The 25,318-nt window shown below is 35.3% G+C and overlaps 4 protein-coding genes and 1 long non-coding RNA gene across 6 annotated transcripts; 3 read left to right on the top strand and 2 right to left on the bottom strand.

Moving 5' to 3' along the window:
- The first annotated feature begins 1,632 nt into the window (after nt 1-1,632).
- On the top strand, nt 1,633-4,330 carry LOC110823332 (Octicosapeptide/Phox/Bem1p family protein). Its single transcript, XM_022053691.2, has 2 exons — nt 1,633-2,785; nt 3,039-4,330. The coding sequence occupies exons 1-2, from the start codon at nt 1,668-1,670 to the stop codon at nt 3,931-3,933; spliced, it is 2,013 nt and encodes a 670-aa protein (XP_021909383.1). The 5' UTR covers nt 1,633-1,667; the 3' UTR covers nt 3,934-4,330.
- On the bottom strand, nt 2,933-5,441 carry LOC148239741 (uncharacterized). The gene is made up of 2 exons (XR_015816233.1): nt 5,301-5,441; nt 2,933-3,886 (listed from the first exon to the last, which is right to left on the bottom strand). It is a non-coding gene; the product is annotated as an uncharacterized LOC148239741 (long non-coding RNA).
- On the top strand, nt 5,078-7,965 carry LOC110823333 (UDP-Glycosyltransferase superfamily protein). Its single transcript, XM_022053692.2, has 4 exons — nt 5,078-6,324; nt 6,514-6,622; nt 7,243-7,378; nt 7,620-7,965. The coding sequence occupies exons 1-4, from the start codon at nt 5,327-5,329 to the stop codon at nt 7,739-7,741; spliced, it is 1,365 nt and encodes a 454-aa protein (XP_021909384.1). The 5' UTR covers nt 5,078-5,326; the 3' UTR covers nt 7,742-7,965.
- A 698-nt stretch (nt 7,966-8,663) lies between these two features.
- LOC110823495 (alpha/beta hydrolase family protein) lies at nt 8,664-13,517 on the top strand. Of its 2 annotated transcripts, none has more exons than XM_088211616.1 (9): nt 8,664-9,171; nt 9,288-9,365; nt 9,771-10,070; nt 10,166-10,268; nt 11,764-11,859; nt 12,256-12,426; nt 12,662-12,832; nt 12,931-13,031; nt 13,159-13,517. In XM_088211616.1, exons 1-9 carry the CDS (start codon nt 8,896-8,898, stop codon nt 13,216-13,218), a joined length of 1,356 nt encoding a protein of 451 aa, XP_088067742.1. In that variant the 5' UTR covers nt 8,664-8,895; the 3' UTR covers nt 13,219-13,517. The 2 variants fall into 2 exon arrangements, with proteins under 2 accessions (XP_088067742.1, XP_088067741.1); XM_088211615.1 differs by having other exon boundaries at nt 8,665-9,171; nt 11,755-11,859.
- Nucleotides 13,518-14,515: 998 nt separating this feature from the next.
- LOC110823521 (RING/U-box superfamily protein) lies at nt 14,516-18,016 on the bottom strand. Its single transcript, XM_022053916.2, has 5 exons — nt 17,266-18,016; nt 15,451-15,603; nt 15,120-15,218; nt 14,878-15,033; nt 14,516-14,761 (listed from the first exon to the last, which is right to left on the bottom strand). The coding sequence occupies exons 1-5, from the start codon at nt 17,875-17,877 to the stop codon at nt 14,627-14,629; spliced, it is 1,155 nt and encodes a 384-aa protein (XP_021909608.1). The 5' UTR covers nt 17,878-18,016; the 3' UTR covers nt 14,516-14,626.
- Nucleotides 18,017-25,318: the final 7,302 nt, after the last annotated feature.

Genomic DNA, 25,318 nt, shown 5'->3' on the forward strand with positions numbered 1-25,318 from the left:
ATTAAGGGTTAGATTAGTTGATGAAGAAATGTGTAATATTAGAAAATACATTTTCAAGACCATCATCACAAAGAAATCAGGCTGTATTTGTCATAAAAAAATACTTTTTTAATTTATTTTAAAGAGATTTATATGTGCTTTATTAGTAAATTGTTTGTGTTATGAGTATTTGATAAACATGTAACTCTTAATTACTTTAATTTATAAATATATATGAATTTAAAAATAAAATAATTTTTATATATCGAGTAAAATCTTAATTTTTCTATACAAGAATGAACTTGAGAACATTAAAAAAATATAAAAGATGTATACAACTTTTTTAATTTTGGGATGACATAAGTTTAAACTTTTAATATCATATCATGATTAATTGATATACAACTCTGAAGTTGGACAAAAATAATGATTTGATCTATGTACCAAATACTTTTTATTTAAATTAAATTTGAACAAATTAATTCATATATATTTTTAAAAATTTTAAATTAATCGATCCTTTTAATCCAATATTAATATTATTAAGTTTGATGTCACGTATCAAATCTAACAATACATTTTTAATTTATTGTTGTACAAGTAAAATCACGTTAAATGATACATGATATCGGATTACCACCTTTGATCAGTTTTGATTACACCATGCGCCATGCCTGCAACCTTCACATCTTGCTCCGTCAGGCTGGATCTCCGACTTAATGCATAGTTTTCTTTTTATTAAGAGAGAAGGGAAATTTTAGGGTTGGAGGTTTTTTTTTTTTTTTTTTTTTTTGAATAGATCTGTACGAAAATCCGTTCATATTAAATTTTTTTTTGTATTATGTTAAATTTGTATAGCGATGAATTAAAAAATATCAGGTACGGTTAAATTTAACATCAGTTTTAATATTATTAATAATTAAAATATTGTTTTTACCTTAAAAAGTAGTAATGTAGATGGTAAAATGCAGAAAGCAGAAAACAAAACTAATTACTAAGAAACGCTGACCAGATCCAACTCAGTTCATTAGCAATTTTTTAGCTCAGTCTTTTGTAGTCAGTTATAACTTCAATGAAATCCAAGTGAATTTTATAAGAATTTCATGTGCCTCAATTGGCACCTGGTTCAATCCACTGGGACAACCCCAGCCTGAAAATAAAAAGTGTGACCAATGTATGTGTAATTAAATAGAAGGAATTTATACCCCAATAGTTGCTCTCTTGGGTTTCGTTTTTCTTTTGCAGCCTCCTCGTATCTGAAGGAAGAAAACACAAACTTCAAAAAGCCACCATGAATTTTCTGCTTAATGTTAGCCGTGCACAATATCCCATGAAAATACATGTGATTAGTGCTAAGTAAATGGCCTACTTGTCATATAATAACACTTTTTTTGTGCCCAACCATCTTTGCCCTCCCAATAAGCTACACCAAATCTTTTACCTCTCTTTTTTTCTTTTGCACAACTTCAATTTTACTACCTGTCATCTACTAACTTGTCACGTAATAGGAGGAGGGTTTCAAGAATGTACCAAAACCCATGCCTCTTGAAAGATACACATACTCATACCCATGTCATAAAAACTATACTTTACACAATAATATATATGTAGGAGAAGACCCTTTTTAAGTACAACACAAGAGGGGACACTCAAGTTGCAGAAACTTAAAACTTTCTTTTGCCATTCCAATGGATCCACCGCCACTCCATGTCCTTTCCGGGCTCACTCCTCCTATCTCCCCCAATATGACGGCCAACTCACTTGCCACACCGGCCACTGCTGTCCAAATTAACTATGCGGATTCCATGGAATCATCCCCTCGCTCCCGCCCAGGAGATTCAAACGATCATCATCTTGAACGTGAGATACTTCCACCAGTCCCCGGCGCCAAGCTCCGTCTAATGTGCAGCTTTGGAGGACATATCATGCCTCGTCCGCACGACAAATCGCTAGTTTACGTTGGTGGCGAGACAAGACTGGTCGTCATTGATCAACATTCCTCCTTCTCCTCCTTTTGTTCTCGTCTCTCTCGAACTCTCCTCAACGGCCGTCCTTTTACCTTGAAGTACCAGCTTCCCAATGAGGATCTAGACTCGCTTGTTTCAATCACGACCGATGAGGATTTTGAAAATATGGTGGAAGAGTATGATCGCCTGTCAGAAAGTTCAACTTCCTCTCTGTCATCTTCCCGCATCCGGTTATTTCTTTTCGTTAGCAAACTTGAAACTGCAGCAACCATGGGGTCTCTGCTCGACGACGCCAAGTCGGAGACTTGGTTTGTTGATGCGCTTAACGGTACTGGTTTGTTACCTAGAGGACACTCTGATTCTGCTACTCGGAACTGCTTGCTGAATCTTGATGACAGTGATTTGGAAGCACAAGTAGAGGAAGAGAGCAAGCAACAGGCTAAGATTCGTAATGAAGAGGTGCAGCAGACTATGCCTGACTCTCCTATGGTGGAGAAAAGCTCCTCTTTTGGGTCTTCTTCTTCGTCGCCTTCCATGTCGAACTTACCGCCTATTCGAGTACGTGCTGAGGAGCAAAAGGTCGGAATAGAGGAGCAGTTTGCGCAACTGAGTTTCCCTGCCAATATGCAGAAGCAAGAAGATGGTTATGGCCTTGTATCTACTGCTCCACCTCCAATGGCTGATGCATCTATTAACCATCCAGGAATTAACAGGGTATTGTCCGCAGATGAAATATCAGATCAAGGTGAGCCTGGTGGGTTCCGGAGACCTCCTCTGCCATTGCAGCCAAAAGCTTCTTGTACCAGTTATAATTTGCCTTCCCCTGATTCAGTTGCCAGGTACTTTTCAAATCAGCTTGATTCTTTAAGCTTCATTTTCTTTTGCTTTAAATCTACATCAAGCGCCGAAAATGGAAATATTCAGTTAACAAAAGGGAGGGAAGAGATCCATTTGCAGTTGTTCTTCAATCAAACAAAATCCTATCATAACTGAAAATAGCCATTTAGAATTAACCCAGAAAATATTGTTTATTGTTCTATAGAAATGTACAATGTGGTATGATAATATGTTGAGCATGATTTCACTGTGCAGTGACAGTAGTATTGCATCTACAAATTCTTTCTCAAAGCCTGTTTACTATCAAGATCAACAAGCTAATCATGTTGCACTGAGAGAAACAGCCAGAGCAACCACTAACATAAACCCTGAGCATTCAGTCCCAAACTCTGCAATCCAGATTCAGCAAGTTCAAGATTCTGGATACATATTGCCGCCTCCACAACTCAATCCACAACAACAAAACCAGCAGCAGCAGCAACCTCCACAGCAGTTTGTACATCCCAGCGTGCACTACATTCTAGATCCTGCCTCAGCTCAAGTGCCAATGGCATCTTACTATCCAGTCTATGCACCCTCAGTGCAACAGCAGCAACAGTTTCATCATCACCCGGCTGATCAGAACTACCCGGTATATGTCATGCCGGTTGCCCAGGCCCAAACATACACAGCAATCCAATCTAACATTGCTGAGACTTCTGTTGTGGGTTCAAGTCGGCCACTAACACCTCCAAATCATAACATAGTTGCAAGCTCTGCAGCTTACAGAGATGGCATTCCACCAATTTACCCGGCGAAACCAGCTACAACCCCTAAACCTGAAATACCTTCAAGTGTTTATAAGACAACCTTGACAACAGCTCCTCAAATGGTGCAAGTCCCCTCCAGCCAATTTCACTCACAGTATGTGGGATTTCACCCATCACAGTCCATTGCAGTTGCTCCTGCCGCTTCTGGTGCCAATTTCGGTTATGAATTTCCCAGTGCTGCACAAGACCAACTTTACTACAATCAACACCAAGTTGCTCCATTGCCTTCCCAATATCAGACTATGACACCAGCTGCAGCTGTGGCCGCATTAGCAAATGCTTCAAAACAGCTGCCTGTAGATGGTATCAAACAGCAGATAATAAGCTCACAGCCATTATAAAGTGACAATAGCAAATTGAATAAACAAATTGCTCTTCATATCCTCCGATATTCATGCATATAGGAAGATCTTATGTTGCCATATATATATATGTACAAGATAATGGACTTGTTTAATGTTCTCTTGTCTTTCTTGTTATTTTCTTTTGCCAGTGAGAATAAAAAGTGGTATGACATGTAACCATGAGAATTTGGATAACTAACTAGTCCTGTTCAAGCATTTCTTTCTATTAAATTCTCATTTATGAAAGTGAACACTAGATTGATACATGATAATTGTTCCCCTATGCTAAAGTTGAAGAAAATTGAGAGCAGCTGGACCATTATCTTAAAGAAGTTATTATGTAGTCATAGATTTTTTATAAATTTTGATCGGGAAAGAAATCATAGTTCAGTCATATAGAGAGTAGACCCAAGTCCTCCGATGTTCCATCTGCATTTTTTCATCAAAGGGAAGCTATCGAAATGCAACATCAGAAGAAGCTGTTCAGATCTAGTCAACTGATTAGCTCTATGTTTTAGTGTTTCAGTATTAATCTCCAAATACTTTATTAAAATCACTGATCTCATAACTTTTGGTGCATTAAAGAAACTTATATAAAGAGCATTAACTATTCTCATCCACCAGCACATGTGAATAATGCAGTAACACATGGATTCCTGATACGCAGTAACATGAACAGAGTGGGTGTTTTGCAGACTGGTGATAAACTATTTTTCAATGTTCTTACCTAAACTAAATCTGCCAAATCTAACACAATTCAAGACTTCAATTTTTTACTGATAAAAAAGTTAAATAGAAAACCAAGAAAAACTATCAAACAATCAATAACAAGCAAGAAAATTTAGAGCTTTCATGTTGTCCTCTCTTACAGATCTAACTAAAATCAAAGTTTTTTTCTCTCGTATGCACCCATATATACCTATATATATATGTTACATACAGAGATAGAAAACAAAAATTGAATCATACAGAGACAGAAAACAAAAATTGAATCTGGGTCACCAGTAGAAATCCATTGTGAAAAGTAGAAGCTTTAGTAATGTTCTTGAGTCTGTTTTTGTCAATGAATTCACATATAAAAGCTCCAGATGAGAAAACTAAACTTTAGCAGCCGAATAAATTGCTCTTTTTTAAATTGTACAGTAGAAATGTGTAAAAGTCGGATGCTTTAAAAATTATTAAACTCCATAGGAGCCGCCCACGAGTTTCGTTCACAGTATAAATTGAATATATTCAACAAGGTTTTTTAACCCATAAATAAACACTGCAGATGAGCAGATGTAATCATGGACGTACAGCAAATTCAATCTGCCATTGATACTAATTAGAGCTGAAAAAAGGCACAACAGATGAATTTCACTTACCTACTGTTCTCTCACCTCCAGCTGTAATGGCCGCCACCTTTATCTTCTCTCTCCCTCCAAACCCTACGAATTTACCATCCGACCCCTCTTCTTCCTCCTCTCTACTCCCCTTTTCTGCTTATAGATATGGGTATATTTATAGGGTGAAACCGGTTTCCGCTTTTCATTTCAGAGCACCCAAGATCACCTGCTGCCTATCCATAAAACAGACGAATGATAACTCCGCAACCATTCAAAACGACAGCCTTGATGGCATCCGTGTTATCTTCGCGGCAGGTGGCACCGGCGGCCACATCTACCCGGCGGTGGCCGTCGCCGACGAGCTTAAATCCAGCAACTCCACCTCTAAAATCCTCTTCGTCGGTTTACCCAACAGCATGGAAAGCGCTGCGATCCCATCCGCCGGCTACGATTTCACCGCCATCCCCGCCGTCCGATTAGCTCGCCCTTTCATCTCTCCGGTTAACCTCCTCCTCCCTTTCCACTTGATCAAAGCCACGAGACAATGCTGTCAAGTCTTGCGCGATTTCAAGCCTCACATCGTGGTGGGTACTGGTGGGTATGCTTCCTTCTCGGCCTGCTTAGCCGCTGTATTGTCAGGGATCAAGGTCGTGATTCAAGAACAGAACTCAGTTCCGGGTATAGCGAACTGGGTGCTCTCCTTGTTCGCGGATGTGATATTTGTTGCGTTCAACTCAACGGTTGATTGTTTCCCGAGAAAAAGTAAGTGCATGGTGGTGGGAAACCCGGTGAGGCAGTCACTGAAAGGGTATGTGTCGAAGGCGGTGGCGAGGACCCATTTCTTCCCTAGGTCAGGGAAGCTCGCCGGCGATTCAGAGGCCAGAGTAATATTAGTCCTTGGTGGCTCATTGGGTGCCAATGCAATCAACATTGCTCTGCTCAATCTCTACTCTCAGATGCTTGCAGAGCACAAAAACTGGTTCATCATTTGGCAAACTGGGGTTCATTCGTTTGATGAGATGGATAGTCTTGTTAGAAATCATAAACGTGTGCTTTTGACTCCGTAAGTCTCTTTTTGTTCATGTTGATAACTCGAATTTCGCCATGTGTTTGTATAAATGCCTTCAAACAAGTCACTTTCTGATTATTGGAGTCTTATGCACTGAGAGTTTTTACTGTATATATATATATGTATATTCTTATGCAATTTGAGTAGGTATATTCTTAAATCCTGACATGGGTTTTTATGAAGGTTCTTGCACAACATGGATTTGGCATATGCGGCTGCCGACCTTATAGTTTCCAGGGCCGGAGCATTAACTTGCTATGAGATATTATCAGCTGGGAAACCTTCTATTCTGGTAGGTTGAAGCTGATCAACCAAAAACCAGCTAATATATCTATGTATATATCTATATTCTGATTGAAGGATAAGCTAACTTGCTGCTGGTATTATTCAACTTCTTGAATTGATAAATTTGCAATACCAATTTGATATACTTAGTAGAGCAATCTCAACAAGAAGGTGATAGTTCAGCTGGATTTTGGTAAATGTAAGACGGGGAGGGGATTGTTTGATTTGTACTATCCAGGTATAAGATCTTGATAGATTGTTAAGAGTAACTTACTTAAAAGCTGACTTCACGCATTTGCTACTCATTCTAGTGTTAACCATGGTAGAAACTTTTACAGAGATTTCGTAGATCTGATGGGGAAAGAGTTTCCTTTCGCGTAGGCTAGTTATGGAACTGATCCAGTTTTTTTGTCATGTACCTTCATTGTTCTTTCTTTATTTTTGGGAGTAGAGTGTAAAATCAATAGATTTTTCCTAATGAAGTTTGATGCAGTGTTAGAGTACAAGAAATGCTACTTGGCTTTGTAAATCCATGCCTTCATTTTTCTGATGAAGTTGTAACTTCTTATCGTCCCATTGAATAATTGAGTGTTTGACAACAAAATATTTATGTTTTTGTGTTTGTAGATACCATCCCCGAATGTTGCAGAAGGGCATCAATTCAAAAATGCTTCTTTACTGGCAGATGTTGCAGGGTCTAAGCTTATAACTGAAGATGAACTTGATTCAATCACCCTCAATAGTGCCATTGAGGAGATTTTAGGTATATATGGAATTTTTTATTGTTTTCTTCAAATGATTACGAAATTATATTTCAACTCTTTGAAATTCGTATTTTATTTCTTAATTGACAACTTTCTAATAAAAATACATGAAAATCTATAACTCTTAATCTTTTATAATGGGAGAACAGTACTAATCATCCAACCAAAAATAACTGGTAAATCATACTTGAACTTCGAATGCATTGTAGTACCACTCGCATCACCTTGTTGATATTTCAGGGGATGAGAATTTGATGGCGGAGATGAGCGAGAGAGCTTTAAAAGCTGCAAAATGTGAGGCTGCTGCCACCATCGCAAATCACATTATTTCCATGATTGAAGTATTATTAAGAGCTTCTTAGGAGAAACATCAATCAATTAAGAAAAGACTCTTACAAAAAATTTTCTTCTTGTATATAAAATGTGGTTTGCCGATGACAAATGATATTTTTCTCGAAGGGATTCTTCTTCTTCTGTACTATACATTCATTTTGTACCGATAATTCTTCTGCAAATTCCTCAAACAGCTAAAGGCTGTTGTTACTCTTCCTTCATTTGTACTGATAATTCTTTTCTTGGTGTTCAAGTGAGTGAGATCCATGTTTGTTTTTAAATGTTCATTTCAGTTTGATTCAGGCTAAAACCAAACTGAAATCCATTCATTGTTTCAATTCCTTAATATGTAAACCAGGGATTGGATCAAATGACGTTGGGTTTAGTGTAATTTGGATGAACAGTTTGGTTTAATCTAATTTTTCAGTGGAGACAGGAAAATGCATGTTCATACAATTGACAGAGTTAATGATTATTGAATAATTTATTATTTTATCTTAATAATAGTATATGTTTTTAACTTTTTATATGAATAAATATTTTTCAAATTATTATTTGCGTGTTTAATAAACAGTTAAGTGAAGTTAAATAAATTGAAAATTAATATAAAACAACAAAATAACATTTGACTTAAAAATAAATATTTTACTTATTTTAGTTAGTTTATTTAATTTAGATTTATTTTTACTAAAATAATAATAGTTTTTTCTTAATTTAAGAGAATAAAAGGTATATATTAATCAAATATATAAATATACTAATACAGTTTATAGATTTGTGTTACTTAAATATTTGAATATTTTATTTTTGAAAAGAAAAATATCAATTTAACATAATTGAAAAACTAAAATGCTGGTAAAAGATAAAAATCATAATTCAGAAAATTTTAAAATTAAGAACAGTAAATCTTGCACGTTTAATATAAGTCTGGTCTAATCCTCCATTAGAATCTTCACCACCACTCACTCGCTCACTTCACTTCCGCCATTAAATGGACAGAGATATTTACAGAGAAGAAGAAGAAGAAGAAACGTAAATGGCTTCTTAATTCTAACACATTTCTCGCTTAACGACATTTTAGGCATGCCACGTACCGCTTACAGAACAAAACAATCACTCTCAACTATATGCCTCAAAACGGAGAAGGTCCGAATCCCTCTCCTTCCAAGCAAACTCGCAAGTCATGGAAATGGCAAAGACGACTCCGCAATTGGACATTTGCTCGGGGACGAGAATCGATGCCGCGTCACGTTTCCTCAAACGGATCGGACCAATTCCCTCCCTTCGGGCGTGGGCACGGTTCGGATCGCCGGAGGCGAAGCATGGGAAGGTGGGAAACAGAGTTGCAGTAATTAGAAATTCGAGGAGGAAGATATGTACGGCCGATGAGCTTCACTACGTTTCGGTTCATAATTCTGACTGGCGCCTCGCTCTCTGGCGTTACCTGCCTTCTTCTAAAGTATTCACCTATGCATATCCATACATTGCACATATATATGCATGTTCAGAGACATACATATACGTATATGTAGAGTATTCTTGTGTGATTTATCTACTTCTGTTTCTGATTAACAGGCGCCAGTAAGGAATCATCCATTGTTACTATTGTCTGGGGTTGCCACGAATGCTATTGGATATGATCTATCTCCTGAGGTGATTGATTGTCCATTGCTTTGCTTTGCTTATTCTATCCTAATTATCATCTTGGTTTTTTCTTTTCTATTCCCTGTCTCTCCTTTTTGTATATGTTAATTAAATTAGTCATCTTTTAAATTGATTTTTAGAGTATATGCTATTCATGCTAACTCTTATTGATTGAATTTGAAATGACGAAAAGATATTTGGGTTTAGGAAATTTTTACCCATGATCAGCAGAAATGAATTCATCTAGGTAGCCAAATTTGGTAAAGATTAGGGTTTGAATTGTTGTTTAGTTATGTATTAAATTCTTTCTCTTAAAAAAAAATCTGACTTTTAACTTTTCCATTTTGTAATTTGTTGTATGCAACTATTGCTACTTCTAAGAATATTGACCATGAATTTTATTAATGTTTCTAGTCCTCATTTGCACGCTTCATGTCTAACCAAGGATTTGATACATGGATTGTTGAACTTCGAGGAGCTGGGTTGAGTGCACAAGGGGTGGAATTTGGAGAAACTGAGCTGCCTACCAATATTTTGAGTAAACAGACAGATTCAACCATCATTAAAGGAGATCAGCAATCAGTTATGCCTCCTCTTTCTGAGTGGCAAGAGTTTCTGGCTGCAGCACTAGAAGATTTCCAGAAGCAACTTGATGGGATTGTGAAGTACGATTGGGACTTTGATCACTATCTGCTGGAGGATGTCCCTGCTACGGTAAGGTGATATTCTTTGATATAATATGGCTATTTTTTTTTTCACATTATAAACCATTGTCTGTGTTGTACCTTATTGAATGAGTTTGATCTTAGATGGAATACATAAGAACTCAAAGCAAGCCAAAGGATGGCAAGTTGCATGCAATTGGTCACTCCATGGGCGGTATCTTGCTATACGCAATGTTATCAAAATGTTGTAAGTTTCAATTCCATCCTGTTCCTACTCCTGTCCTGTGAGGCATGCTATCTTCTTTGTGTTGTTATTTTTTGTTTTAACATGAGTTTGATTTCAGCAAAACATGTACCATCTGTTGTTCTGTCTTCCTGCTTATTGTTACTGTTCTGTTTTATTTGAATTAACCATGCTTACATATGCAAATGGATTTGTGCTTCCTAAAAACCACTGCTGTGGTGTTTGAAAATGGAAGGGGTTAACGGATGAGGGTATCCGATATCCTCTAAGTTGCTTAAAGTTGACTGAGATATGATCACCTTGTTAAATAGCTTAGATTGCTTCTCCTCTCAAACAATTCCGTAAGTCATGAGGTTTCAAAGTATGATTTGAAAAAAAGAAGATATTAATTGAAGGCTTCTGGTCAGTTCAATTATATGTCTTGATGTTGTAGTAACAAAATTATGGAGAGATTTTCCCGTTGAACTTTTTGCTACTATATTTGCTGATGATATTCACCGAGACTATGACAAAAAATAAGGAACTTCTAAAAACTTGTGGTTCATTACTCATTATCAGTAATACAAGTAAAGAAAGCTCGAAGTTAATATTGTTTTGGATGCTCAAATTGCTTATCAAATTCAAAGAATCCAGATATAAACATCTGAGTACCAGATTCAGCAGCTAAATTGCATCCAAGCTAGTAAGAGAAAGTCCTAGTTTGGCTTGATGAAGCTAGGCTAAAGTTATTGATCTAGAACCAATAAAAGGAATAAGAAGATGTAACTTCATTTTCTGATAGTGTTTAATTCTATAATAACATTTAATTTATTAGCTATTTTTTATTTAGTAGATTTCCAACATAGACAAAATTTTCATTCTAATTATATTCTGGTGTGCTTATAAATATGATAGCTTAGCATAGTGACTAAGAAAATTATTTATATGATTATTATTCAAAAGTTAAGTTGTTTATTTGATTGTACTCTTGCTTCCTAATAATTTTTCTGTAAGTTCTATGCTCAAGTTCTTTCTTTTCAACATCACATATAAATCCCATGGACTTCTTCATTTAACTTAGGAATTTTAAATGGAAAGGTAGGTCAGTGAGATGTGCTGATGGAGAATATATTTTTAGCTCCTCTTGTCTGAAATGCCCAGGCTATCTTCTCTTTTCTTATAACTTTATTTTTATGCATTTTTTTGGTTGTTCAGGTCATCTTATTTTATGCATTCATTCTTTTTTATACTTATTTTGCTGATATATTTTGTCCAAAATAGTTGAAACTGATCATAGAAAAATATAGCTCTGAATTTATGCTGTAATAGATGTGTTAATGGTATCACTCGTGAAATTTCGAAGTCTTCTTATCAAATTACAATAAGATCCTGCTTCTATATGGTGTTATAATCATGAGCCAGGTGGCTTGCAGGATGATGGGTGATAATGATATATAGATTTTTGAACAATGACTTGGCTGAGTGCTAGAACTATCTTTTATCTTTTAAGACTTTGAAGGTAGGGATTCTGGATTGGCTTCAGTCACCACACTGGCATCAACACTTGACTACTCTTCTTCTAGATCATCCCTCAAGTTTCTCATACCTCTGGCAAGTGTTACAAGAAACAAAGGCTCCATTTGGTAAATGAAAGCAAACCTAAATTTATATATGTTTATGCATAAAGTCATGTATTGTGTTGTACGTACTTGATGCATTTGAGGGTAGATACCGTTCTATACAAATCACCGAAAATAAGTTTTTATTTTATCTGTATCAAAACTATATTTGCATAATCATTTCGTGAACATCGTATTCATTTTAAATTACCACATAGTTGTATGCATAAACATATATAGTTTTAGGAAATCAAAACTAGATAATTGTTTTTATTTACCAAAAGGAGCCTAATTATTCTAAATAATTTTCAATGTTTCACCTTCATGTTGCATCATTGTTAAACAAAATATGATGCAAAACTTATTTTTAATTCAAAATGGTGTACAGGCAGAGCCAGCACAGGCCTTAAATGTTCCAATAATTCCCGTTGGAGGATTGATTGCTGCAGCTCATCCCTTTGCGTCTTATCCTCCCTATATCTTGTCTTGGTTAACCCCTCAAATCTCTGCTCCGGATATGATGCCTCCAGAGTTGTTTGAAAAACTTGTTTTATACAACTTCTGTAAGTAGACAAGAATCTTCTTCCTTTCCTCTTAAGACATTGAGAATACATATTTTCCGTATTATCTCAAACGCTGAAAATTTTTAGTGATGAATTGCTAACGACAGAAAACCTAAAAGAAAAGATGAAAAGAAAAGATGCTACAGATAATCATATATTAGAGTTTTTACTACTACTATTTTCTTCAAATTTAGTATTTTGCTGTATATGAATGAAGATATAACCACAATTGCAGGCACTGTACCCGCTAAGCTTCTCTTGCAGCTGACAACAGCTTTTCAGGAAGGCGGATTGTGCGACAGAAGTGGAACTTTCTTTTACAAGGATCATATTGGCAAAAGCAATGTGCCAATCCTAGCACTTGCAGGAGACAAAGATCTAATCTGTCCGCCTGAAGCCGTATATGGTATAGGCACAATTTCATATTTATTTATCGACTACCGCCATTAATTCAATACACTTGTCAATTAACTCCATTATTCCATGACAATATGATTGGAGCAGAAACTGTGAAGCTTATTCCCGAACGACTTGTCACCTACAAAGTTCTTGGAGAACCTGGTGGTCCACATTACGGTCACTATGATCTAGTGGCAGGCCGACTGGTAAGAGCTAATCTTATATCTCATTATATATAATGATGATATATTTACAGTTCTCGTATTCCTGCAAAACTGACTTGACTGTGAAGTAACAGTTTCTTCTTCCTCTTCTTTTGTTCTTTCGCTACAGGCTGTAAATGAAGTATATCCCCGCATTGTTGAGTTCCTCAATTGTCATGATCAAATTTGATTTTCACATCAACTTTTCCATTTGCATGAGGTGCTGCTTCACTTTCTTCTTCTTCTTTGCAAAGAGAGGAGTTTGGGAGAATCAAGAAAATCAGACAGGAGATATTCTGGCTTTACAAATAACTTCGTACATAACTTAAAGAAACTATATGTATACTTTATAAAAATTGTTATTATAAAGAAACAGTACTATACGACAAAGTACTACGTAAATATTATACTTCTGAACTTAGTGGCTTATAATGATGTAATTTTAATATGATAAATAATTGTGAAATTATAAATATGTTAGCTGTGTAATTGCAAAAGTATATTCAAGCACGTGATTTAATGTTATTGTGAAAGAAATTAACTTACTAAGCACGGTATTAGCGTTATAAATTATACATTTTAAATTTTGATTATAAGTATCTGCTTTATTGTTTGAAGTCTAATTAAAAATATATTTAAACATAACACCATATTAAATCAAATGGGTCTTCCATTCTAAAACTTATAAATCTTTTTGGGATTAATTTGGAGAAAAAACTTTTCCTTTTGGGGGGGGTGAAATTGTGATCATGAATTTTGAGAGTTCTAGCAGTGTTAGTTTTATTTTATTAATCACTAATGACCATATAATTAACTTATTAACAAATTTGAGTTTATATATATATATATATATATATATATTAATTAAAGACAAATAATGCATTAAATAGTAAAAAAAAAAATATATTTTAATATAGATAATTCTATCCATATCTATACTACAAAACATTACTTTCCGACCAAGAGTAATCAAAATAAGAAGTATACCAGAGTAAGCAAATTACTGAAACTAAAATTTTGCATTCCATGCTCGTTGCCGAGACTACTTGAAATTATATATCGATGGTGAAATTCAATTACCAATTATTTAATACCCACCACAGAAAGCTAATATAAATAAACCTGATGTATGGATATATGTGTGCGTGTGTGTGTCTACAGAAAAATATACGTACGTATATACTGTATAAAGAAAGAAAAAAGAGAGAGACAGAGAGAGGTGGACTTGCCTGTTGATATATTTATTCTTTGTGGATTACTCATGAGTTTAACAAACCAAACAAGGAGAAAAGCATATGCTGCAAACTCAAGTGACTTGCAGAAAAAAGACCAATAATATAAGAATATCATTTTGGAGAAAACTCAAGACACGGCATGATTTTCCATCCAATTCCAGAATCATCAATTCACTCAACGTGATTCTGTCATACTACAAAAATAGCCCATCATGTGAAAACCAAATACTGAATTTGAAGGCTTCAAACCAATGAACGAATTCTTGCTTATGGTATTCAAAATCATATCTATACACCCCAGTAGAGGGATAAACACCCAGTTGGGTCAAAAACCATCTTTTGCTGAACCAGAATCCGGCAGCACTAGGGCCGAGCCATGGCAGCAGCCTTGCAGACAGGGCAACTGTTCTTCTGTGAAAGCCATTGTTTTATACACTGAATGTGAAAGCTGTGTCCACAATTCAGCTTTCCCATCTCATCATCTGCTTCATATTCCTCCTATCATTCACGAAAATATTGCCCAATAATGGTTCTTGTGAAAGAAAGCTGGATAGTAAAATAAGAACTCTTGAAGGAAAATTAGAGAGAGAAAGAAACTGCTGTTCATAACTCACTTGACAGATTATGCACTTCTTATCAATATGTGCGCACGAATTTGTCTGCAGGCTGTTAAGAATTGAGTTCTTCGTTTTCCGGAGGCAGTGGCTTATATCGTCTTCTTTCAATCCGGTACTCACATGACCAATTTGATCACCAAGCTCGAGCAGTTGCTGTTTAAAAGTCCAAAAAAAAAAATGAAAAACAAAACAAGGAACATATAATGATAGACTAAAACAAAAGTGATATTTCAATGCACCTCGTATGTCATGTTATCCACATCAAGTCTCCAGTCACGGAACCTGTCATGTGATTCGAATCTTCCTCCCATAAGTAGACTATTTTGGAGCATCATTATCTGCAGCAACCGAGTATGGCCGATTGATGCACAATGAATTTAAAACTCGAGTTATAATCTGAAAAGTTATCCTTACTCTCCCATAGGAGAAACTATATCCACTGAAAGAGGTTGGCTTCAGAAATAATTTTATGGGAAGGAAAATTCTAAAATTACCACCGATACAGCCACCGTTACTATTTTCAGTCAAATTCAATCAAAGAAGGTGGCAAGATTTAAACGAAGGACAGACCTCGGCGAGACCATCAGGAGAAGGATGTCGAACATGGCGGTTATACCTAGCACCAAATACATCTGGTTCAGAATGTGTAGACACAAAGACGGAATCAGAATCCAGGAATGAGAAAGCTTCGGGTGTGACTGTTCTCCGCGGAAAGAAAGGTTGCTGCCAGAATGTGAGAAGGAAAATGAGACAACATAGCCAACATAAATCCAAGATTTGCAAAGCAAAGTAAGACAACGTAGATGAGATAAACGAAAAGAACTTCATACTGGAAACAAAAAGAAGAGAATATAAACCAGTACTTGATTTTTACACATACAACTCGTAATAGAATCACATAAAAAGATACGTTCTCATATAGAAAAGAGAAGTTCAGTCCTATTGTAAATCAAACACAGTCCTTATTAAGATATCCATGTAGATGGGCAACACCCAATTTTGAGGGGTCTGGCATTAGACAATTTTCCCCGAAGATTTTTTAAAAAAAGGAAAACAGACAAAAATCTTTTTGTGTTCAATTCCTGAATGAACTAGACCTGCTTTGAGATAAAACTTTAACTTTGTCACCAAGAACGCTTGAAATAGTAGCCAAAACTCAGTATTAAATTCCTTTCAGAGCCAGAATGGTGGGTCCAAAGTACAATTTACTCTACATACATGACTTATTTATATATGAATACAACAATAAAGCTTGAAAATAGATTATATAAAACTGGAGAATATAATGAAGACACGAATCTTTTTAAGGACAATTTACCCATTATGACAATACATCTGCCTGGTCAAAAACAAGAATACAAAGATTGCATATAGTTCAAATAAGGAGTTTCTAATTCTTTTATCTAATAATTTACTTAAATATTTCTTTTTTTATATTCACTTGGAATAAATAATATATAATAATATAAATTATAAAATATTTGTAGTAAATATATATTTTATTTATTAAAAAAATAACTATTCATTTTTTTTAATCAGGAAACGTTGAAAACGTTTGAAGATCCGGAGGCTGGTGCTTACAATTTATTTAATATTCTTTTTTCACCCATAAAAATATATTTTTATTAAAATTATAAATGGGAAGCGGCGATTAATATTATTTTTCCAAAACGACTTTTTCTTCGACTGATTGAAAAAAAAAAAAAAAAAAACTTGGAACTGTTGGAATGCGATTATACCTACCAGCACTCCAGCAGACATGAATTATTTTCTTTTTTCCATCTTTTCATAACTAGGGTAGATAGATCTGAATCTGAATTAACCGGAAGGTGGAAATTCCCAATTAATTTTTTCTTAAAGGAAACTGGAAAGACCAAACAGATATTCAAAAATTTATGAACTGAAAGCTCAAGAAAATAAGAAGAAAACTATGGAAATTCATCAATAATCAGATGAAATAACCAAAAGAAGAAAGAAAGAATAAATTTCAAACCAAGTTGGCCATTAATGTAACTAAGATCTAGAAGACGCTTCAGCTAAATCCAAGATCAAACCCCACCATCCAACGCCCAAAGCCAAATAATTCCCATTTTCCATGAAGAATTTATATTCCTTTTTCTCGGGAAAAGGAATATAAATTACAAGCATCGATTTCCCAATTTTAATGACAACATCAAACCAATCAACGAAAATGCTAAAAACCCATGTTTCAACTCAATCATATAAGAACCCGCCATGGATGAGTTCTTCAAAGCTTATACCATTAAACCAAAAGGCTCAAAACCAGTCAACCACAAAGGAAATACGAAGATGGCAATTTAGATTATACAAGGAAAATGCATATAACAAGATAAGATTATATATATATATATATAATATCCTTACCTCTCTGTGGTTATTATTGATTTTCTCTCCGTCAATCTTCCCTCTACCAGACACATTCCTTCTTGGTGCCGACACAACGCAATCCACCGACCCGTCAACCACCGCATCAGTCGAGAACCCAATCCCCGGAGCACACCAAACATCTTGTATCACCACACAACCACCATCAATTCCCTTATTTTCCCCACTAGTCTTCATCGTACCATTGCTAATGGTACTCTGATTGTTCCCATTCTTCTTCAGCTGCTGGTGCTTCTTCTTCTTCTTCTTCACCTTCTTCGAATCCCAATCCGCAGATGTGCGAATCACAGCAGGCACAGACACCTGCTGCGACGCAGCCGCGGCGCACCCAAGTCCCCTGAACGTGGTCTGAGTGAAATTGTTGGTCTTCTTCTTGGCGTTAGAGGTTGTGGGTGTGGTTTCGTAGGAGGAGAAAGTGGAGAGGAAGAGAGAGGATATGGTGGATTTGGTACGAGTGGATTGGATAATTGATGGGATTTGTGGGTTTGGATCTGGTTCAGCAGTGATTTGGTTTTTGGGTCTTCTCATTTTGATATGCTCTGACATAGTTGAGGGAGATGATGAGGATGAACTCTCTAAAACTACTGGCATGGCCGTTATCTAGAAAGAAGATAGATTTGAGAAGAAAGGGGTTGAAAACTTGAATTTAGAAACAAATGATAAACAAGTTGAAAACAGAAGAGAGAATAGGAGAAGAAGAAGAAGAAGAAGACGGGGAGAAAATTCAGGGTAGTGGAGGGAGAGAAATGAAAATTTGATTATAAGTTATGAAGAACAAAATTCGTTTTGTGGGTAAGTTTTAATTGATATAAAAATTTAATATTTTGTGTGAGTTTGGTTGGGGGTGGGGACTCTGGTTTGTCTTGTTGTTGGAGTTGGAATTTGTGGGAATTGGCTAATCAAAACAGGCACACACTGAACACAGACTCTGGAATCTGTTGAATACCAGCTTTTGCTTTTCTTTACTTTTGCCTTTTTTTTCAAGCTTAAATAATCTGATGCTTGCTTAATATACAAATAAAAAGCTTCTTTACAATTTCTTTTTTTTATTTATTATTTAACTCAAGATATTTATTAAAATTAATATTATAATAACTTGTATGTTCAGCAGCATCTGTACAGTATTAATTATTATTATTATTTGGAGAGGAGGAGGGGGGGTGGGGAGGAAAAAGAAAAATCAGATTTGAGGGGTTGGAGTGGATGACAATTAAAAGGGGCCCAGCCCCAGTGGAAAATCACAAGGTCAAAAATCAAACAGAACATTGGGATTACAAACAAATTAATCAAATTTCTGTATGTAAAGACAAAAATCAAAATAAATAATAAGCTCACTGTCATGTGAAAAGTGAAACTGTTAAAAGTACCCCATGTTGGCTTCTCATGATGCTGGGTCATTTTCTTGTCTCTCTATATATATATATATATATATTAATTTATAAAATTAAAAGAAAATTAGGAAAGCTAAGTTTAAAAATCAGTTAATCCTTTTTGCTTTAATTGGAATAATAATTATTTTGAAAATAAATAAATAAATAAATAAAAGGGAAAAATTTCTCAATAAAACCAAACTTGAAATTTTGCCAAAAAGAAAGACAAAATCATTAAGAGGTTCCGGTCCTTATCACAGATATAATAATTACTATCTGAATTTACAGTAAATTTTGAATAACAAATAATTTACTGTTTGAAAGCTTGTGAGTTAAGTTTTGTAGTAAATAATGTATCAGTGACTTGGGGTTTGGGCTAAATCCAGAAGGAACAAAAATTAAAAGACAAAAATCAAAAAAGTCTTTTGATAATCCCGCCCTTCTCACTTTTTTTTTTTTTACTGCCCAACTTAATTTTTTTTTTTTACTTTTCCAAGTAAATTATAATTACCTATTTAATTTCTTATATATAAAAATAAAATTTAATTCTTAATTGATTGTAAATCATACATTTTAAATTTTAATAATATACATTATTTATTTATTTAAATATAAAAACAATTTTTAATTTTTAATTAATATATATTATATAATTAATTTCTAAAATTATAACATGTATGTAAGGCCTCATAAACATCTATTTTCTTCTAAAATTTAATACATTTAATTTAAAAGATTTGAGGTATGGTTAACATTTATCAAATAGAATATTATTTTTTTCTGTGGCTAATCCAACTATACATATCTATGTATAGATATAGACTTTTTAAATTAATAAAGGAAAAATAAATAAAAAATAAAAAAAGAAGAAGCATGATTTTATTTTTTAAGAACTATTATGTAGACTGAAAATTAGAAAGCGACAGCATTTAATTAAATAATTTCATGTTGGAAACTTAATGATGTGTAATTATAACGAAATTATATATTTAAATATTTAGGTAGTGACAATATGTATATATTAAATTATATATAACTTAATATCTAATTAAATTATCTTATGCTTATAGAACTATAACTCTATTGATTAATGGTTTATTCATTAATCATTAGATGCATACAAAATATGAACTATTATTAGTTAAGGCTGCTATGAAAAACAAATTTTGATCATTGTTTTTTTAATTAATTTGAGATTATATTATTTATCATAATTTAATTTAATAATTAGTACGTTTATTTATTTATAAAAAAATATGAATTTAAGCTATATTATATTTTATTATATATTTTTATTTAAAAATTATTTGTATTATAACGACGGATGTATATATAAATGTCAATAACTTATTATTTAGTTTATGTAATTTTATATATATTTTTTTTATATTATTATTTTACTCTAACATATTCACATATTTCTTTTGAATGTTAACATCTTATGTAATGACCCCCATAAACTTTAAAAAAAATAAATTATAAATTTAGTACGAAAGCGCAATAAATAATTAGGATTTACATTAATTGCACAGTAACTTAACATATAAAATAGGATTTACAGGAATAACCATTCTAAAAAAATAACTAATAATCAAAGAAATAAATAAAAAGTAAACAAATTGAACGTTATACTCGCAATCCTCTTATGGATCGGTCTCTAGATCCTGGTCCTCTTGATCTGAAATGGTTAATAAAATAATGAGCTACACTAGTTCAGTAAGAATATCACACTACTTACCGACACAAAAATGAAGGTTAGTAGAAATAATAAAAACAACTAATTGAGCTCTTAATTTAAGTAAATTCGTTTGTCATAAATAAAATTATTTACCGCATATTTACCCTAACGAGATTTCTAAAAACAACATATAGAGTTAACAATATAACACATCATAATTTCATATACAATAAGTCGTAACAACAATTTTCTCTTTTATCAGCATACTGGTATTCATGGGGGTACATAGGGATATCCCCACTACGCATGAATTTTTTTTTTAGTATTTTCAATTAACGGGCAGTCCCCATACCCCGCCCGGTATGAGCACCAAGAGATACAATCCCTCAATACCTCATCCGGTATGAGGGTGAAACGGGTTGTCCCAATATCCCGTATGATATGAGTGCCAAATTACCAATCATCGGGTAATAAGGTGATAGATTCTTACTCAAATTGATGTCTGAAATGGTAAACTTTTGACTACGCCTACTAGCGGTCCCTGGATTTTTTGAATTTTCCTTCAGGGATTAACACGCGCTTCAAATACCTAGAAATACCCCCAAAAAATCTAAAATCAGTGTTAGAAACCCTTTTTGGCCATTTTCAGAATTCTGGCACAGCGGCTCCGCCATGCTCCGATAACGGCACCGCCGCCATGGCGGCGGTTTGCCTCTGGTTGGCAATTTTTGGTCATTTTCGACCAATTTTGTACCTATCTATGCAAGAAAACATGTTAAGGGGCATCGATTTGCTTAAAAAAATTGAAAATTGAAGCTTACCGGCGGTGGGGTTATCCAGTGCGGCGGTTCCGCCGGTTCACCTTCGCAGTTGGGTATTTTGCTTTGGTCAACCTATAGAAAAAGGAATGGTGATTACAATTGTAGAAAAGTTACATGAAATGGGAATCGAGAAGGGCCTTATCGGAGGTAGTTTTTGATTTTTCTCGCGATGGCGGCATCGGGTGTTGCACACGGTTTCCTACCAATCTGTCAATCCTTTTGCTCCAATTTGGTCATGAGGGTATTTAAAATCGAATTTCGAGTAAAAATTTTTTTTTTATCTCTTTTGATAGTCAGAAATGGCTTCGGTGCATCGGCGGGCAGCGGTCAGTGGTCGGCTCCCTTCACGGTGACTAGGTCTTCTTCTCCGACGGGGGGTCTGACGGCTAGGGTTAGGGTTTGGTGTAAAGAATATTATTTATATAAGTCACAATTTTGATCTGGACCATCCATCGGGTTTGATCTGGATCGTCCGATCGTGTTTAAATAGGAAGTGAATATGTGCCGTTCATCGCGATTTGATCTGTATCATTCGATTGCGTTTAAATAAAAAGTAGATCTGGACTGTTCATTGAGTTTAATTGTGATCGTCTGATCACGTCTATGAAGTGAACAGATTCGGACCGTCCATGCGTCCAGGAACGAATCTGGACCGTCCGATCGTGGGCACATGGATCGTTAGCGTGGCTTCTTGTGTGGTACTGCGTCAGCGTTCCTTGCCACGCGGTGTGCTCTGCTTCGTCGGGGCAGCTGACTGGGCATCCTACGTGGTACAATTTTTCTAAATTGCGTTTTGACCTCCAGTTTCTGATTTTTCTTTCAAAAATACTCATAGAACCCAAATTTTCACCAATTTTTTCCAAAATTGTTTTCAATTTCATCCTCCCTTTAATTTTCTTCATTTTTACATTAAATAAAAATAAAAAAATAAAAAAATTATATTTATATATTAATTTTAAAATTAAATAAATTAAGGGTATTACAACTCTCCCCCCTTAAAAGAAATTTGATTTCTCAAATTTATCTTTCTCTCACTCAATCAAACAGTCAGGGATATTGAGTTCTGAAGTCTGATTCTAGCTCTCAATTGGTCTCTCCCGGTGTATGATTCTGCCATAGGATCTTAACAAAGAAAATTTTCTGGTTGCAGAGTACTCTGCTCTTTTAGTCAATAATACCGATCGGTACTTCTTCGTAGGACAGATCCTCCTAGAGCGAAAGAGGCTTGTGGGCCAAGACGTGAGAGGGGTCTAAGGTGTACTTGATTAGCATGGACACGTGAAACACATTATGAACCATTAAAAGTTCTAGAGGCAGTGTCAGTCTGTAGGCGGCGGTGCCAATTCTGTCTAAGATTTCAAATTGGCCAACAAATTGGAGATTTAGTTTTTTTCACTTGCCAAACCTACTGTTCCCTTAAAAGGAGTGACTTTAAGGAACACCCAATCACCTTTTTCAAATTCCAAATCGCTTATCTGGGTCTCGTACAGTGTTATGTCAATACTTCCTTGGTACCTGTTATTGTTAGCGAACTCTATCAAGAGTAAATGATCATCTCAACAGCCCTCGAAGTCAAGAACACAAGCTTGGAGCATATCCTCTAATGTGCAGATTGTCCTTTCTGATTATCCATCGGTTTGAGAGTGGAATACAGTATTAAGGGATAGTTTCGTTCCCATGGCCTGCTGAAAACTAGAGCAGAACCGATAAGTGATCTTGAGGTTCCTGTCAGATACTACTGTCAGTGAGACTCCATGTAATCTGATTATCTTCCGGATATATATTTTTGCTAACTTGTCCAATGGGTCAGTCATTTTGATGGCTAAGAACTGAAAAGACTTGGTAAGCCGGTCAACAATTACCTAGATGACATCATGTCATGAGCATATCCTAGGCAATCCTATTACGAAATTAATTGTGATATGTTCCCACTTCTACTTCAGAATTGGTAATGGCAGAAGTAGCCCGTCTAGGCGTTGATACTCTGCCTTGACCTGCTGACATACCAAACATTTGGAAACAAAGTCGGACGCATCTTTTTTCATCCCGTTCCACTAAAATTGGGGTTGCATACATTGATACATCTTAGTAGTTTCAGAATGCATGACAAACTTTGAGCTTTGGGCCTCTATCATGATGTTCCTTTTCAACTCAATATCAGCTGGAACATACACCCTATCCTGAAATCTAAGCAACTCATTGGCAAAGACTCGAAATTTTGAATTAACTCCCTGTTCTGCATCTTTCTTGAGGGTTGTTAGGGTCAAATCAGCGGATTGAGCTTTCTTTATTCTCTAAATCAACTCTGGTTGAACAATTAAGTGGGTCAAACATGTGACTCTCTTCAGATCCTGAAGTCATACCTATTATGTAGCCCTTATTATCCTGCATTCTGAAACCATCAAGTGAGCTAATATACTTGTACTTTTTCTGCTGAGTGCATCGGCTACCACGTTGCTCTTACTCGGGTGATATAAGATATTGCAATCATAGTCTTTGAGGAGTTCTATCCATCTTCTCTTATGAAGATTGGTAAAAATAATAAAAACAACTAATTGAGCTCTTAATTTAAGTAAATTCGTTTGTCATAAATAGAATTATTTACCGTATACTTACTGTAGCGAGATTTCTAAAACCAACCTATAGAGTCAATAATATAACACATCATAATTTCATATGCAATAAGTCGTAATAACAATTTTCTCTTTTATTAGCATACTACTATTCATGGGGGTACATAAGGATGTCCCCACTACGCATGTATTTTTTTTTAGCATTTTCAATTAACGGGCGGTCCCCATACCCTGTCCGGTATGAGTACCAAGAGATACAATCCCTCAATACTCCGTCTGCTATGAACGCCAAATTACCAATCATCAGGTAATAAGGTGACAGATTCTTACTCAAATTGATGTCCGAAATGCTAAACTTTTGACTGCGCCTACTAGCGGTTCCTAAATTTTCTGAATTTTCCTTCGGGATTAACACGTGCTTCAAGTACCTAGAAATACCCCCAAAAAATCTAAAATCAGTGTTAGAAACCCTTGTTGGCCATTTTCAGAATTCTGGCACAGCGGCTCCATGCATGCAAGAAAACATGCAAGAAAACATGTTAATGGGCATCGATTTGCTTAAAAAAATTAAAAATTGAAGCTTACCAGCGGTGAGGTTCTCCAATGCGGCGGTTCCGCTGGTTCACCTTCACAGTTGGGTATTTTACTTTGGTCAACCTATAGAAAAAGGAATGGTGATTACAATTGTAGAAAAGTTACATGAAATGGGAATCGAGAAGGGTCTTATCGGAGGTAGTTTTTACTTTTTCTCGCGATGGCGGCGGCGGGCGTTACCCACGGTTTCCTACCAATCTGTCAATCCTTTTGCTCCAACTTGGTCATGAGGGTATTTAAAATCGAATTTCGAGTAAATTTTTTTTTTATCTCTTTTGACAGTCAGAAGTGGCTTCGGTGCATCGGCGGGCAGCGGTCGGCGGTCGGCTCCCTTCACGGTGACTAGGTCTTCTTCTCCAACGGGGGGTCTGACGGCTAGGGTTAGGGTTTGGTGTAAATAATATTATTTATATAAGTCCCAATTTTGATATGGACTATCTATCGGGTTTGATCTGTACCGTCCGATCGTATTTAAATAGGAAATGAATCTGTGTCGTTCATCGCGATTTGATCTGTATCGTTCGATCACGTTTAAATAAAAAGTAGATCTAGACCGTTCATTGAGTTTAATTGTGACTGTCCGATCATGTATGTGGAGTGAACAGATCCGGACTGTCCGTGCGTGCGGGAACGAATCTGGACCGTCCGATCGCAGTCACATCGATCGCCAACATGGCTTCCTGTGTGGTACTGCGTCAGCGTTCCTTGCCACGCGGTGTGCTCCGCTTCATCGGGGCAGCTGACTTGGCATCATACGAGGTACAATTTTTCTAAATTATGTTTTGACCTCCAGTTTCTGATTTTTCTTTCAAACATATTCCTAGAACCCAAATTTTCACAAATTTTTTCCAAAATTATTTTCAATTTCACCATCCCTTTAATTTTCTTCATTTTTACATTAAATAAAAATTAAAAAATAAAAATATATATATTTATATATTAATTTTAAAATTAAATAAATTAAGGGTATTACAACTCTCCCCCCTTAAAAGAAAT

This window comes from Carica papaya, chromosome 9 (assembly GCF_054855325.1).
Source record: "Carica papaya isolate Zhongbai chromosome 9, ASM5485532v1, whole genome shotgun sequence".
In the NCBI taxonomy this organism is placed as follows: Eukaryota; Viridiplantae; Streptophyta; class Magnoliopsida; order Brassicales; family Caricaceae; genus Carica; species Carica papaya.